The sequence below is a fragment of the Melanerpes formicivorus genome, unplaced genomic scaffold (genome assembly GCF_026170545.1).
Source record: "Melanerpes formicivorus ecotype bairdi unplaced genomic scaffold, bMelFor1.0.p_v2 SCAF_38, whole genome shotgun sequence".
Taxonomy (NCBI): domain Eukaryota; kingdom Metazoa; phylum Chordata; class Aves; order Piciformes; family Picidae; genus Melanerpes; species Melanerpes formicivorus.
The window spans coordinates 6,887,359-6,904,055 of NW_027142390.1; the positions used below are offsets into that span (position 1 = coordinate 6,887,359).

Genomic DNA, 16,697 nt, shown 5'->3' on the forward strand with positions numbered 1-16,697 from the left:
TATGCAGAATCCTGTGCCAGTACAGAAAGGTGAATTCTGTGTTCTTCACAACAGTGCAGTACTATTTTGCTTTGGTAAAATCCATCACTAATTGTAAATATGTCTTCCCTACACACAGTGGCTCTGGAGACATTAATATGTGCTAGACTATATATTGGGATACATAATTCTAAGTTTCGATAGCTATTCTGTTCATGTCTATTAATAAAATATCATCAATGATAAAAATAACTCAGAGGATCAGTAGTCATTAAGCTGATAATTTAAAACACTCAAAACTATCATCACATGAATTCCACTGCGCTCTATCAATTCCCTTTTCTGTGTCCTCATTCACTTTCAAAACTAGGCCAAACGAGCTAACTTCCTAGGAGTTAGAAAATGCAGAGTATCCTCAGCAGGCGCTGGGAGTGCTGGGAAGTCTGTATAGCTGTGGACTTGAATGAGTGTGAAGATTGCCTTTGTACTTTCTCAGGTAATTTTATTCACCATTCATTTTTTTTTTCCCCAGGGAATTGCTGGAACGGATGTTGCAAAGGAAGCCTCAGATATCATCCTAACAGACGACAATTTCAGTAGCATTGTGAAGGCTGTGATGTGGGGACGCAATGTCTATGACAGTATCTCCAAGTTCCTGCAGTTCCAGCTCACCGTTAACATTGTGGCTGTGATCGTGGCTTTCACCGGAGCTTGCATTACCCAGGTGAGGGTAACTTCAGCACGGGAATTTGCTTGAAGTACAAGGCCAAATCCTGCCAAGATACATTTTCTTTGAAATAATGGTGGTTTTCACTTGACTCTTGCTTCATCTGCTTCCTGAAATTCTTCTTAGCATTACAAGTGTATTTAAGATCAAGATGCTAAATGCTGAATAGCTGTTGACATAAGTGTACTGATCCAGCTTCTCCTGGAAATTAATTGCTTTCAGGAGCTGCTAATTTTTGTGCTGCCTCCATCCAGCTCCCTGGTTTTGATTATATGTTATGGTCATGACTGAGCCTGTGATGATAGGGCAGAAAGAGGCAGGGGATTTAAGAAGGAAGAGGTGATACAACTTTGCCTTTTCCTCTCGGAATATTTCACTATTAAGTATGTATTTCTTGTTGGATTATGGAATGGAATTGTTTTCAGAAGAGCAGTACTGACATACAGAAGTAATCCCAGCAGTGGAGCTTTTTGACTGGTAAAATTATTTTGTTGCTTTCAGGCAATTCCTTTTAATTGCAGTTGCAAATGACAGTGCAATTAAATGGCACACACAGTTGGGCATTTATCTCTTTTTCTCCCCCTGCATGAATAACTCCTTGCAGTCCTGGTGTACGTGCAACACGTCTTTACAAAAGGCATGCAACATTTGCTTTACAAAAAAACTTGTGGAAGCAAACTGCACTTTCCTCCCCTACAAATTGCTGCTTTTTGATTAATAAAGAAAGAAAACAGGATGCATTTAATATAGCATGAGGGTTTATCCTTCATTAGAAACTGAAGGATATGCAAGACAAGCAGTATTCAGTGCTGTCACTCCCTAAAATAATGTATATTTCAGATGCTGCACACAGATGCTGTTACAAAAGGCCTCCTATGATTGAGGCATGCCAGGGGAAAGCTGATGCTTCCCTCTGTTGAGCATCATATGGATGCACATACTTGTTTCAGCAGGTGAATTTCGCCTCATGCACACCTAAGCAAAACAATGAATAAGTCATTAGCTCTGGTCCAGGGTAAACTTACATTGTAATCATGGAATTGATCCTTGAAACCAGAAACTCAGGTATCTTTACAAAGCAATGAGGTCAAACTTCTCCTGAGCCTTGACTGACATTTAGAGACTTTATTTGTCCTGCATGAACAAAGTCTGCAACTTCCCAGCTTCTGCTAGCACCATGAAACAGCTGCATAGATACAACTATCCTTATTTAGCTCCTCTGAGGCTAGTGCTAGGGCTGAGATTCTCAGAGAAAGCAGAAATTATTGTTTCTGAAGCAAACAGAAGTGATCTTAACAAATTAAATAACTGTTTTATTCTCTATAATGGGAGTGCTGAAATCTTGAGAAATACAAATGGTGAGCTGCCGAGTGCCAGATCCCTACCACACTGTGCGTAGGTCTTGAAGATGCCCTGTGGTCAAAATTGAGCCTGTGACATAGCTGTTGCTACTGTGGCAGAAGTTGGATAACTTTGTCTTTTCTCTTGGGAAATATTTCCAAGAATACTGAGAATATGTCCAGCTGTAAAGTGATTATTGCTGGTAACAGAAGGTGTGTGAATAAGGACTGAGACTCTGGTAGGTCAGTCCTGAATTTTTATCAGTGGTACGAAACCATATAGATAAAAGTTCCAACAAGGATAACAGAAATGGAACCGAGGCAAGTGCTTCCTTTTAAGACCCTGTTTTATAGACATTCAATCATTGTCTACTAACATTTATGTAAGGTGGTGTTGGGGTTTTTGGTTCATGTCCAGCATTTTTTTTTCAGTTGTGTCATGAAAGCATGAAGGGAACTATATTTTATTTGTCAGCTAAGCGCGGTGCTTTTGTATTGTCCCAGTGGTCTGGAAGACCATCAGTGAGCCTTTCAAGTCCGTTGTCCCTAGGAATCCTCCTAGGATTCCTGTATTTCTATTCACACAGATTCTTATGCAATTCCTTAATGTGGCAGTAAAAATGCCAAAGCAAAGGAGAAGTCTGAAAGGAGCTAGAATTGAAATTGAAGTGAAAATGCAGCAGTTATTTCCATTGTGGTTCTGTTTATACTCAACAGCCTGACTGCTGATAATCTCGGCGCACTCACTTCCATCTCATTCAAGCAGGATCTTGCCTTACAAATGAATATTTTTGTGTTAGACTGTGACTCAAAGACTCTAGCCAGTGAAAGGGCATTATGTTCATTTGGCTCAAAAGCTTTACTAAAAATTACACTTGAGAACATTCTGTACCCTCTAGTTGCTATGAAAATAGCTCTAGCACAAAATGCATGAATATACCAAAAAAATCTTGCATGCAGCAGGCGAGGTGCACACACGTCAATCTGGGGCTGCAAAACTGTATGCAGCCCTTAAATTACTGTTTTGACTAAAACATTTTAATTCATCAAACAAATAAAGCTAGAATCTATAATTTCCAAAAGGTATCACAGCTGTGACCTCCAAATGTAAAGAATATAAAGCAGCTCTTCTCTGGACTGAATTTTGCTTTGCCTGCAGGTAGACATTTTGTCTTTCTTTGACATATAGAGTATCCTTTTAGTCCACAATCAATATGCAGGTTAATAAACATTACACAGTCTATCCTTTTGGTGATATTTCATCAAATCTACAATGAAAAAAATTGCATGTGGGTAGTAACATTTCTTTTGTGCTTTTTAATGTCACCTCTCTAAAAAAATCTGTCCTATGATTCAGAACCAGCATACTGGTTTTGAGTACAAAGCTTCTTCTACCCTTACTAGACTCTTTTGGGTGTTTCTACTGTGTGTGTTTAAGGAAAATACAAAGATGATAAAACCTGGGTTTGAACTGATTTTTGTTAGCACTTTGATTGTGCTTCACAATTAAATAGGCTTAATTTTATTCAGTTGGGATCCTGCTGTTGTGTCAGTGTATATGGAGAAAGCTGTGTATGGTCACATCACTGCAGAACTCTGCTGAAACCATGGCAGCTCAATGCTAATGAAAGGGTCTAACTGTGTGAGTACTATTAGGAGTGGAACTAGACCTCCAAGGAGTGCCCAGAGAATGCATTGCCATGTAGGAGCTGATTAGTTTGGTCCAGAGCACTCCAAGAGTGCTGTGGAAAGGCTTAAGAAAAATATTAGGTAGAAGCTGTTGCCATTTTTTTTGCCTCCCCCCCCCCCCAAAAAAAAAAAAAAAATGCATAAATAAAATCTGTGTCCTTGCCAATTCTCCTTCAGAGAACTCCTGTCTAGATTCTGTTAATTTTAAGCAAATATTTTATTATCTATCTACCCAAAGCCTGCTTCAGCAAGATGCTGCTGTTAGAGAGAATATCTACCAAACTTACTGTTTCTATTTTGTCCTTTTTTTGCTGTTTCAGTAGATGTTAAACTATATGTACAAAGTGTATGTGACCTTACCTGCTGCTCCAGTGGTGTGTAAGGATTATAAAGGAATAGGAGTGGGCAATTAAAAATGTTATTACACAGCTATTTACATTACGTTTGCTGTTCTCTGTCATGGGTCCCAGCACAAAGTCATGTTAAGGTGACAGAAGTCATATTCTAGGAATCACAGGAGTTACAGTGTCACCTGTAGACAAGTTCACATGTCTGCTGCCAAAATTAAGCTGGGATCTACCTTATTTGAGGCCCTGTTTCAGTTTAGAGCAGCTCAATGTGTAAGTTCTGCATTTTCTACCATTAAGGAACTTCTGCATTGTGGTTCAATAGTTACGTAAAGTATTCTGAGATGTAGGTCATACAAGAAAACCAAGTTTAAAGAAGTCTCTGATTGAAAGTTGAATTTGGACCACTCAGTCTGTGGCTGTAGAAGTGTTCTGAATTTTGTGTCCAGTGTGCACACAGCAACCACCAATGAGATCACAAGTATTCCTTCTGCTAGTCCCACGTCGCAGCAGCTTGTGTGGCACAATGCAGCTCAGCTGTATTAATTCACCTTCTCTTTCAATTAATCTAATTCATTTACCTCTTGCTTCCCTCTCTCCCTGTTGCCCAATGCATACTTCTAAAATCATGGGAATGTTCAGGGTGTGGTTGTCCTGACCAGTATGTTTATAATTGCCCTTTCTGTTTAGCAGCCATTACCTCAGGTTAAACCAATCATTTCTTCTACCAGTGGATTTATGAGACATGAACTTTTATATTCTGACTTCATTCCCTGAGTAATGTTTTTGCAGAGCCCTTGAAGGACTCAATGAGCAGGGGGCGGGGGGGGGGGGTTCTTTGGAGCTCTGCCTCCAATTATTGTGAATTTTGTACTTCAGATGAGTCATTGCTCGACAACTCTAGGTATCATATAGAGTTCTGTACATGCCTTACAAAGGCAGAACCTTCATCCTGTTTCCTGTCCTCAGCATATACATAGTACCAAGAAAATAGTAGGTCATTATGTTTGGAGCTATTAAAAATAATCTGGTGTATAGAAAATAAAGATAGAAAAATGCATTTCAGTCAAATGGTAACACTTTTTTTACTGGAATGATAAAGCTAGCAGGTTTATCTCCATGCCAGATTTTATCTCCCAACTGTTCAGGGAATGCACAAAAGATTGCATTAAAAAAAGAGAAGACAAAGACTGTGTTTTAACATTTTACATTCAAATTATTATTCTTGCACTTTGAGAAAGACTTAATGTTTTAGCAGACATTAGGAACTGAAAACAGTGACTCTGTAGGACATTATGTTTGGAAAATTAAATGTTAATTAAAAAGCACTGTAGCAATGAACTGCTGCATGAATCACTTATTGTTTGTACAGATCTTGTTCAAAAAATGAGGATGATCTATACTTACATGTATAAGGCAGTAATTTACATGGTTATAATGTTTTACTGCAGGACTGTATTTGGCAAATCCTAAAATAATAGCATTGGCAAATCTGAAAAAGCTCTAATATATATTAAAAAAAAGTATGCACTGTTTAGCTTTGTTTTGGGAGGGCTTAGAGGCATGAAAGTAGAACTGAGGATGCCACTGCCATGCAATTAACAGACAGTGTGATTTAGCAGCTGAAGCAAGGGCTGCCTTTTTATTTTCAATATGTATAAAGTTACTCTACCAAAAATCCTCATCTTTATGAATTCATGCATATGTTCTGTGACAAGAGGGAGAAGAGAGGTAAGGGTGAAAATACCTTTTTATTCCCTTGCAGCTTGTCATCTAAATCAAAAGTAACAAGCTCTAAAATTTGTGAGGTTCTGCATGTCACAAATGATTTGTAGTTTATTTCCAGCCTTTGGCCATTTGTACTTTTAAGTGTTTCCAGGATGATTTAAGGGACATTTTCCTTTTACCCCTAAGCCAATGCTAACCTATTCCAAGGTCAAGTGGAAAGGAATTTGACAAATAAGTGGTGATTTTGGGTGGTGTGCAGTTTGAGCAGCTTTTGTCCCCAAAGTTCTCAGAAAGTGAATAAAGAATTATTAGCTAGCCAGTTTGTGGCTTCATTGTAGTGAAAAGAACATTGCATTTGCATGCCACTTGCATAAGTGACTAAAACTTGTAATGGAAGAGTAAGCTCCCTAGCTGATATGTTATTTTCCTCAGTTTCCACCAACTAATCAGAAATCAGATAGAGTTGCAGTGGAAATTTCATTCCACTGCCTGCCCAGACTAATGTGTATTTAATGTTTTGGCTTCAGCTTAGAATGAGCTTTCACACTTGACTGAGCAGTGTAGCACTGCCAATAATAGATAATTATTAGGGGCACCATAGCCACCCAAGGTGATTGGCAGTGTGAAATGGTGAGAACATGTTGTTGCCAAAACTGATGACTGCCAATTACAGTTGTGTGATTTAGAGACTGAAAGAATCTGACTTTTCATTATGCTAGGAATACATGAGACTCTGAAATGTTTGTCTGTTTCAGTGTAACAGACAAATTCAGCTTTATTGACAGAGAAGCCAGCATGTGAGGTGGACATTCAGCTATTGTAACATCTCAAAGTACAGAATGTTTCTCAAGAAAACTTAGTAACTAAACAGGTGAAAATATGACAAGGAAAATTCTTCAGTACAAAACACCTTTTCCTTTTTCTGTGTATTCTGTAACCAGCTCTAGGGTCCCTGAGCCCTAGTGACTAGCTGCTTCTAGTGCAAGTACTTGCCTTGTTTGAGCCATTAATGTATTAATTAAAATGAAAATAAATGAGTTCTCCATTTGGAATGAAGTTTATCCTGGTTGCTTTTAGTTTTTTAGCCACCTCTAAAGACACAGAGCTTTTCTTTTTCTGCAGCTGCATGTCAAATGAGTGAGCTAAATTCTCCACATAAGCCCAGTTAGTGCAGCCCATAACCAAGGGGTCAGGCATCTCTTAATGCTGATCTTCCTCCCTTTCCTAATGCAGCCAGCCTGTAAACTTAGAAACTGGAGGTTGCTTTCTCCTTCCCTTTGAATAAGCCAAAAAAGAGTATTTAAAAATAAGTAAATGCATCAAAATGTGTGTATATTTAGGGCTGTTAAAAATATGCTTTCGGGAGGAAACCGTATTTTATCTCAAGGGAGTGTAGGAATATAAACCAGATCCCTAAGAGACCAAACCAATTGTTCTCCATATGTCCTTGGGATATGGAATGGATATTTGGCCTCATTGTTTGACAACATGTTATTAAAAATGAACATTTAACACTTCAAAGAAAAAGGGGAGAGTTGAGGAAGGCTTTTCTTGGTTATAATGGCCTGTGTGCTGTTCTGTAAATGTCTTGTCTTCACTTACTGTAGCACCATGGTAATGTAATGCATGAAAACAGTGCTCTTCTGATCTGCCAACTTTCACACTGTAGATTAAGTCCCAGTATCAGATCTACCAGATTGATACCTCATTACTTTTGAGATTGTATTTTCCTGATAAAAGACATGTATTTGAAGCAGGATGCAGACTTTGCTGATGCTGCCTACTCTCTGTTCAGTCTAAAGGCTTAGGAGGTTGCTAGCTACAAAAAGAACAACTTTCACTTTTTCTGATAGGGCCCTTTGAAGCAGTTGCATCTATCTCCAGCTGCTCCAATGAATTACAGATCAAAACTTCATAATAGTCATCTAGAGTTCTCCTGAGATCTCTGTTAGTTTGCTTTATTTATTTACTTTTGGGGTGTTTTTTTAAGCATGATCTGAAGTTCTCTGTGATATGATCATAGAAGTTTCACAAATTCAGTGAGGAAGGAGCTCCTTCTAGTGGCTGGCAGTCTGCTTCAGGAAAGAAATATCTCATGCTGACAAGTAGTAGTGCATTTTCTTTCCAGTTCTGTAGTTTCAAATATACTATCCTGTTACCCAGCAAAATCTCCTTACTTTTGCATATTTGAAATAGTTTAACGAGTTCCAAAATATTCTTCTAATTCAATCATCAGACCATTTTTTTTGTGTGCTGCTGTTTCTAGAAGGCTTTATTGAAGATGTATTAAAACATCTCAGTAATTGTTTCATGGATTTTTAATATTTTCAAGCTGTTTCTGAAAAAGAAGAAAAAGCACCAACCAAATAGCTTATATTAAAAGGAAATGTTTCCATGTAATTTTTCTTCTGGGAAAGAAACCCTCACTTGTGTTATCTGGTTAGCTAAATTCAGCTGACAATTTAAGCATGATGCATGAAGTATTGTAAAATGTATTATAGAGTGTTAATATTATGCTCTATATTGACTTGTGTTACTGTAGAGAGAGAGTTTGTTTTTCGCTCAGATCACTGGGGTTCTTATATAACAGACATAAGAAAGGTCAGAGTAGATCAGACCAAAGGTCCATCTATTTCAGAATCCTTATCTTCAGCACTGCTTGCAGTCACACAGGAAGAAATGAAATCACAGTGAAAGGTCTGAAGAGAATTATTTATCTAGGAAATGTGTAACTTTCTAATTTATCTCCGCAGGACTCTCCTCTAAAAGCCGTACAGATGTTGTGGGTCAATCTAATCATGGACACCTTTGCCTCACTCGCTCTGGCCACTGAACCTCCAACAGAGGCTCTCTTGCTCAGAAAGCCATATGGCAGGAACAAACCACTTATATCCCGCACCATGATGAAGAACATTCTGGGCCATGCTGTTTATCAGCTTACTCTCATATTTACACTTCTTTTTGTTGGTAAGAAAGTTTGTTAGGTTTGTTACTTAGTTTTGAAGTCTAGCTCTTGTTCCCAAACATGTTGAAACGCTTTAAATGTAACGACCTCAGTGCGCTTCCTGACCTCCTAACAGAAGGTAAGTTTAGGCTTTGGCAAACGTTTTGTTGAAAGGTTAATTTTAACCAAAGTGCCCAGCCTACTTCTGATATCCTGAAATTTCACTTTGAGACTTGTCATTTTTAATAGGCATGTAACAGCAAACTAAAAAAGAAAACCTACAAGAAAAATCAAGATCCATTTTAGCAATATCTGGAGGAGCTCTGGTTGGGAGCAAGATGTTTGCCATAGCTAAGAAAAAATGCTGATATAGGTAGTCTAGATAGGCAGGTATGAAGTGATACAAATAACAGTGTTGCTGGTTTTTTTTTCATTTGCTATTTAGAATGGAGATTAAAAGGGGAAAAAGAAAATCTCATTTATCAGATTATTGGACTCTTCTTCAGGCCTTGCTGTCCTTTTTATAGGTTGCATTTTAGAGAAGGAAGGGAAGGAGGAGGAGTGTTTCTTGCTTCAGGGAATGGTAGTGGCTGATGGTAGATTCTGTGGCTCCAAATAATAAGTGAGCTTGTGGAAAGGACTGATGATTTTATCAGTTAGGTATTGTGTTCTTGTCACTGCCTTCAGTGTTAAATTTCTTACATTGTCTTTTAGAGTGTTTTGTTTTCCTTATATACAGACTTCCATATAAGCTGGAAATGGAAATTTATAATACATAGGTTTTCTGAGCAGTGCTCTGAAAGTCTTGCTCCACCTTACCAAAAACTAGCAGGTTATTTGAAATGCTTGAAGGAGGAGATGGTCTGTTTACAGTGGAGACATTTAAACCCAAATAATTGCCAGGTTTTGAAGAGAGATGGTCTTTAATTTCATGAGGCTTGCAGTGTATATTGAGAATGCCTAGCAAGTCTAAAGAAATTGTCATTTCAGACTCTCTGAAACAGGTGCACAAGGTCTTGGTAATTTCTGTCATAGGAATCTTGGAACAAGAATTTCTGTGAATGTTATGGGGAGTTTTAATGGCTTTTTGATTACTTTTATGGCTTTAAATACTTTATGCTGAGCCCTGAGAGAAAGAACACCAGGCTTTGTGACTGTTCTAATGACTTCTGTCTCTCTGGAAGACCCATGCATACTTTGAAGGATGCATCCCAACCAACCTTCTGATAAGCCTAGGAAATCCAGTCTTTTCCTTTCTAAACTCCATGAGGCTCAGCTTACTTACATTTAGATCAACTAATTTTTATGTTGTATTTTGGTAGTAGGTTTCTGTGGAGACTAGTACATCAAGGTTTCATATTTTTTACAGTGGTGTTTGAACATACAGTAATGCCTTGGAGACATCAGACACATCAGAAATTCAGAAGTCAATGTCTAGTTCTGTCAAGCTCTGATACAAACCAAATCTTAACCTCAGCAACTAGGCATGATAAACTTAAAGCTAATGTACTATAACTCCTTTTGGAACACATTTGGAAAGGAAAACTAGCCATAGATTTAATCCCTGTCATTCCACATTAGCAGCATGTTCTGCTTTGCCAATTAGTTGTTGCAATGCAGTGAGAGGCTTAAGGACAGGTCCTCTCATCCAAAAACAATAGTCAAATTATCCAAATAAAAGCAGTGCCCAAATCTATTTAAAACCAGCAATGTCTGTGATTTTCATCTATATGCCTGAATTTGTGTCCAGAATTATGCCATACTGCCAGTAGTCTCAAGTGCTTGGTACATCAGAAAGAATTTTAGAGTAATTGCTAGTTGGTGAGAGTAAAAGTACTAGTGGAAACTATTTGCAGGGGTATAGTGAGTTATTAGATGGACGTTGTCATGTAAGAAGCTTCTTCCTGAAGAAGTTTAGCTGTCTCTTGCTCACTGGGGTTATAAACTCAGTCTTATATGAATACTAAATGCAGAAGGAAACCTTGTTAAGCAGAGCACAGGAGGCAGTTGGGTAGAATGAGCAAGGAAAATACAAATTTCAGTTTGATTAATGTATTCTAGTAGAAACCTTTATTTTCTGTTTTATACCTAGGTGAGAAAATGTTTAAGATTGACAGCGGGAGGAACGCACCGCTTCACTCTCCTCCTTCGGAGCATTACACCATTATCTTCAACACCTTTGTGATGATGCAGCTGTTCAATGAGATCAACGCACGGAAAATCCATGGCGAAAGAAATGTGTTCGATGGCATCTTCAGAAACCCCATATTTTGCACTATTGTACTGGGTACATTTGCTATTCAGGTAATGATTTAGGCAAGAATTAGTAGCTGCTAATCAGAAAGTTACCTTCAGGGTTTTGTTTATTTCCTGTGTAGGTTTAAAAAAATCTTAATGCTGCAGGAGGCGCAGTTAATAGTAAACTGCCTGGTTTCAGGTATTTCCTCAGGTGTCAATAATGGAATATGTGCAGCCATACTACATTATACGTATATACATTATAGCTAGATTAGATCTTAAATTAATCTGAAGATTAAATTAATCTGAAGATTAATTTAAGATCTAATCTGAAGGTTAATTTAAGATGCTAAGAGCCATCAATGGTTTGTTGATACTGTAACTGGGTATTTTAGAAGACATTTTAAATAAGAACAGTATCACAGTATCGCCAAGGTTGGAAGAGACCTTGATGATCATCGAGTCCAACCTGTCACCACAGACCCATGACTAGTCCGTGGCACCAAGTGCCACGTCCAGTCTCCTCTTGAACACCTCGAGGGATGGTGACTCCACCACCTCCTCAGGCAGCCCATTCCAATGACTAATGACTCTCTCGGTGAAGAACTTTCTCCTCACCTCCAGCCTAAACTTCCCCTGGTGCAGCTTGAGACTGTGTCCCCTTGTTCTGGTGCTGGTTGCCTGGGAGAAGAGACCAACCCCTTCCCGGCTACAACCACCTTTCAGGTAGTTGTAGAGGGCAATGAGGTCACCCCTGAGCCTCCTCTTCTCCAGGCTAATATACCAAACAATAGCAACAAAACATTTTGCTTTCATTTACTACTCCATAAATAGACAAATTTGCTTTCAAATAACTGATGCTGGTCTGTTGTTTGGAGGTTAAATGCCACTGCCAAACATTGCTCCACGTTCTCAGTATAACTTCTTGGTAATAATACTTTGTGTCCATGTCATGAGTTTGCTATTCCAGTCATAAGTGAACATAATTAAAGAAATGCTCATTTTGCCCAAACAGTTGTAATTTTTCTTTTTCAGAGCTCTATTTCCTGCTCCTATATCCACCCATTTTATGGCATCAGTCCTGTATTTGATACTGGTTGAATATTACATTTTAGAAGTCTATGACAGCTTTTTCAATTGCTATTTCTACCATGAGATTATTGCCAAATTTTGCAGTGACATCCTGGGGGCTGTCAGTATTGGGACCTTTCTCATGGAGGGAATGAGGAGGAAGATAGAGCTACTTGAATCTGGGCTATAGTGACATGAAACAGGAAAGGGGAACCACTCAGTGAGCTAAGTATGGGAGAAAATGCAACAGTGATTGCTGGTAGGACTTGCTAGTAGGACTTGCTAGTAGTACTTGATAGTGATGGCCTTTAACAGCTACTTCAAAACCATGGGTTTACTACCATGAACTAAAATACCTTTAGGAGAGGCCTGACAAATTCTATTTTACCTTCTTTCTTTCTTTCTTTTTAAAATAATGGATAATGTTTGAGGATGTTTTCTTAGTTCTAGCCCTTACTCAGTTGTCTGGCTGAAGCAAAAGTGTCATCTAGTTGCTAGCTACATTTTTGAGTCAGCTGCTGCATTTCTTCCCTTCTGCTTTCCTAGTGATTGAAAGGTGCACAGTTCAAAGCACTGGCTTTGCACTCTGACAGTGAATCAAAATAGATGTTGAAGCATAAGAATATTGAGGCTGCAATTATTTCTTGCCTTTAGGTCTCTTTTTAAAGCCAGGTAATCTTTCTTGGAACAACAGAAGGTTAATCTTTCTATTAATTTTCCACTTTGTTACACCATGGGAAATACAGCTTTGCATACTGCTGCTTGCTGAAGCAATGTTAGAAAAACACTTAGTATTTTTGGCTGTGTATTTTACTAGTTAGATGTGAAAATAGAGCTTGGATTATGTAGATGCATATGGGAGATTACAGAAGTATTTATATTTCATAGGCCACACCTCGAGTACTGTGTCCAGTTCTGGGCCCCTCAGTTTAGGAAGGATGTTGACTTGCTGGAACGAGTCCAGAGAAGAGCAACAAAGTTGGTGAGGGGTTTGGAACACAAGCCCTATGAGGAAAGACTGAGGGAGCTGGGGTTGCTCAGCCTGGAGAAGAGGAGACTCAGGGGTGACCTTATCACTCTCTACAACTACCTGACGGGAGGTTGTAGACAGGCGGATGATGGTCTCTTCTCCCAGGCACCCAGTACCAGAACAAGAGGACACAGTCTCGGGCTGCACCAGGGGAGGTTCAGCTTGGATATTAGGAAGAAGTTCTATACAGAGAGAGTGATTGCCCATTGGAATGGGCTGCCCAGGGAGGTGGTGGAGTCGCCGTCATTGGAGGTGTTCAGGAGGAGACTTGATGGGGTACTTGGTGCCATGGGTTAGTTGTTTAGGTGGGTTGGATTGGTTGATGGGTTGGACATGATGATCTTGAAGGTCTCTTCCAACCTGGTTTGGTTAATTCTAAATAAAGGTTATTGGTTTAGTCTAAATAAAGGTTTATTCTAAATATTTACCACTTTCTTAGTTCCATATGCATTCATTCCACTGTCTGTGAAGCCCAGAGTAATTGTCTTTGATATCTCACATATAAGTGCAATAGTTCCATCAATTATTGTTTAGTTTAGTTTAGTCCTCCTCCTACACTCTTCCTAAAAGAAAAAAAGCCAGGAACAGTGGCCAAATTTTCAAAGTAACAATGATGGAGACTATTGCAGTGCATCCTTTATAAGGATCAGAAAGTGCTCCTGTGAGAGCTACAACAGATTGAGAAATAAAAAGGTAGTTAAGTTGTCACTTAACTTTCTCCACTTTCAGAACAAATACATCATTTTACCAGTGAAGGAAGATGGAATAAAATATGCCATACCTGGCATACAGCAGTTAGAAATTTCTCAGTGTGGAGTTGTAATTTCTTTCTTATAATCTTAGCATCATATTCAGTTTTTGTTTTGTCTCCTCCTTTTTCCATACTCTTGCCAATCACTTTCCCACTTCCTTTCCACTGCCTTCCGTTCTCTGCTCCCTCCCTTCTTCCTGTGTATCCCATGGGATGAGTTTATGTTCACAGTTCGTGTTTCTTCAGTCACACAAGAAAGAACTGCTTTCCCTTGTGTTTTTATATTGTATCTTAGACTGGACAAATTACCTCAGGCTTCTGTTTTGTAGCCTCTGACAGTTTAAGTCTCACGATTGTGATTTCAGGTCCCTACTTTGCAGGACTACCACTAACAAAATAATCTATAGTATCTGATTTTCAGTTAGCAAGATCTTCTCAATATAACCAGGCTTAGAAACTCATTTAGATTGTCTGCACTGGTTGTCCTACTGCAAGATGTTTGGTTTTCCCACTCTCTTCCTCTAACAGGACTGTATTTTGGTGTACTGTCAGTCTATCCAAGATAACATGTCTGTAAGTGTACGGTAAAATGTTAATTAGAGGGAAAAATCTCTCATGCAAAAGGCTCTTCAAAATAAACCACATCAGGGTCAACACAGCCCCATCTGAGAATACTCAGAGGCTGGGAGAGTACATGAGGAAAGTTCTTCGGAATCCTTAGTCTGAACTCGTCTGGCTTTTTCTGACCTTTAATTCAGGGGTTTGATTTTTGGTGGCTAAGATTCTGCAGGTTTTGTTGGATGATGTGCAAAAATGTACTTCTAGTAGCTTGACTTACTGTCACCTGAGCATGTCACATGAGGTACTTGGAATATAGGACAGTATTTTGATTTTGGGTGCTCTTGAGATTCGTTCCTCTAAACAATAGATAGTTAATCATATGTTTGACTATTCTCCTGGTAAAATATGTTGGACTCAAACCAGCAGAGCTGTAATATGTAGAAACACAAAGTAAAATCTCAGGTAAAATATGAGTGAGAGTTACTGTTTGGGGTTTTGTTTTGGGGTTGTTTATATTTTGTTTTATTTGGGACTTGTTTCCTTTTTTGTTTGTTTTGTTGGGTTTTTTTATTTGGTTGGGGGGGATTGGTTTTGTTTATTGGTTTTGGATTGGAGTTTTTTTGTTTGTTGCCCCTTTTTTTTTGGGGGGGGGGGTTTGTTTTAATGGGGTTTATGTTTTCTGGGGAGGAGTTTGCTGTTTTGTTCAATTTTTCCTCAGAAAATATTTACTCTGTATTTTCTTTTTTTCCTCTCTGCTTTTCTTTGTAGATAGTAATTGTTCAGTTTGGAGGAAAACCATTTAGCTGTTCTCCCCTGCAGCTTGACCAGTGGATGTGGTGTGTATTTATTGGATTAGGAGAGCTTGTATGGGGTCAGGTAAGCATTCAGGAACACATTTTTGTACAGCAAACAAAGATCTCATAGTCTTCTTAATCCTAGTAAACTGTTGTTTCCCTGATCTTGCCTGTTTAGCACATGTCAAAATCCATGCTAAGTGTCTCAAGAATAGCTGAAGGAGTAAGGAGAATTTATCCCACTGTTCCTTTTGATCTTTTGTTAATTTTTGTGTCTTGTCTTTTCCTAAGCAGAATGTGCTGTCACCAAGGTATTCCTCAGTTAGGCTTTTTCATGAAAGATATTTGGTTCATAACCTAATCTTCTAGTCACAAAAAAGTATACCAAGGACAAATGCACAATGACCTGCCCTGCAATAGAGCCTGCAATGTAGCACCCTTATGTTCAGCCATGGCATACTTCTGAAAAGTGAAAAGAAGTTCTAGGTCCCTGTTATCCTACTCATTCCCCTGCTGACACTGCCATTCTGTCAATCCATTCTGGCCTTGTTACTGGATAATAGGACTAAGTCCAGTGCATTTAATACACGCCTGCAGTGATTCTTACTCCAGCTATTGTGGTGTGCGAATGGTGGAAAAGAGGATAACAGAAAAAGTTGTGGGTTTTTTTTCTACAGTAATGGCAGAAAAGTGTAGTTTACCTTATGTATTGTTTTTAAATTCATCATTAGCCAATTATAAATTAATATATAGATGTAGAGACAAACATCAATGAGATAAATCATGTGATTATTTGTCTGGAACTAGTAATGCAGGTGCAATCAGGACTGTCAAAATACTGCATTATTGGCTTATGTACAAGCATGAATTACAAAAAACCCCAACAACATGTGCCAAGCTAATAATACTACTTGTGGTTTTTAACATTTGAATGCATGATTAAGTTGATGCTACCTGACACAGTAAAAAATACATGTGAAATATGTGAAGTTACATTTTGCTTCTCAGATGTAAAGATCAGCTCAGCTAGTTTGCCACTATGAACAAGCAAGCAAGAAATTGTCAACTGCAGTCGAATACTGGCATGGTTCTGATGGAACTGCAATTAATAGATACTGGCTTTAAAACTGATGATTTGTTCTCATATGGAGGAAACCTCCAGCTTTCTGGGCAGTATGGCCTCATTTTTTGTTTTAAGAAATAGGCTCAGAGTCATGACAGCTTTAAATGCATATGTTGCTGAAAACCACCACTGTGAGACTGTTCTACTGTAATTATTACCTGAAGATGATTTATGACCTTGTGAGAAGAGGACCTAAAGTCAGGTTGATAAATCTTGAAAATGGAAGGGTTGTTTTTAGCTGATTGGAAAACACCAACTTTGGGAGGAGGGAAGAAAGGCAGGGAAAGGGAGAAACATCCTGGCTGTTTTATTATGTCATTCAGCTGCAAAGAACTTCCCACAGCTTTTGATCAATGTACAATTTGGCTTCTAAAT

The 16,697-nt window shown here is 38.6% G+C and overlaps 1 protein-coding gene across 9 annotated transcripts in view; it reads left to right on the plus strand.

The window, feature by feature from the left end:
* Window positions 1-16,697, plus strand: part of ATP2B2 (ATPase plasma membrane Ca2+ transporting 2) — a 455,339-nt gene that overhangs the window by 415,201 nt on the left and 23,441 nt on the right. For all 9 annotated transcript variants that reach the window (XM_068158051.1, XM_068158052.1, XM_068158054.1 and 6 more), the window contains 4 exons: window positions 512-703; window positions 8,564-8,777; window positions 10,847-11,058; window positions 15,174-15,281. In XM_068158051.1, coding sequence (XP_068014152.1) covers window positions 512-703; window positions 8,564-8,777; window positions 10,847-11,058; window positions 15,174-15,281 — 726 coding nt within the window. The remainder of the gene's footprint in view (window positions 1-511; window positions 704-8,563; window positions 8,778-10,846; window positions 11,059-15,173; window positions 15,282-16,697) is intronic.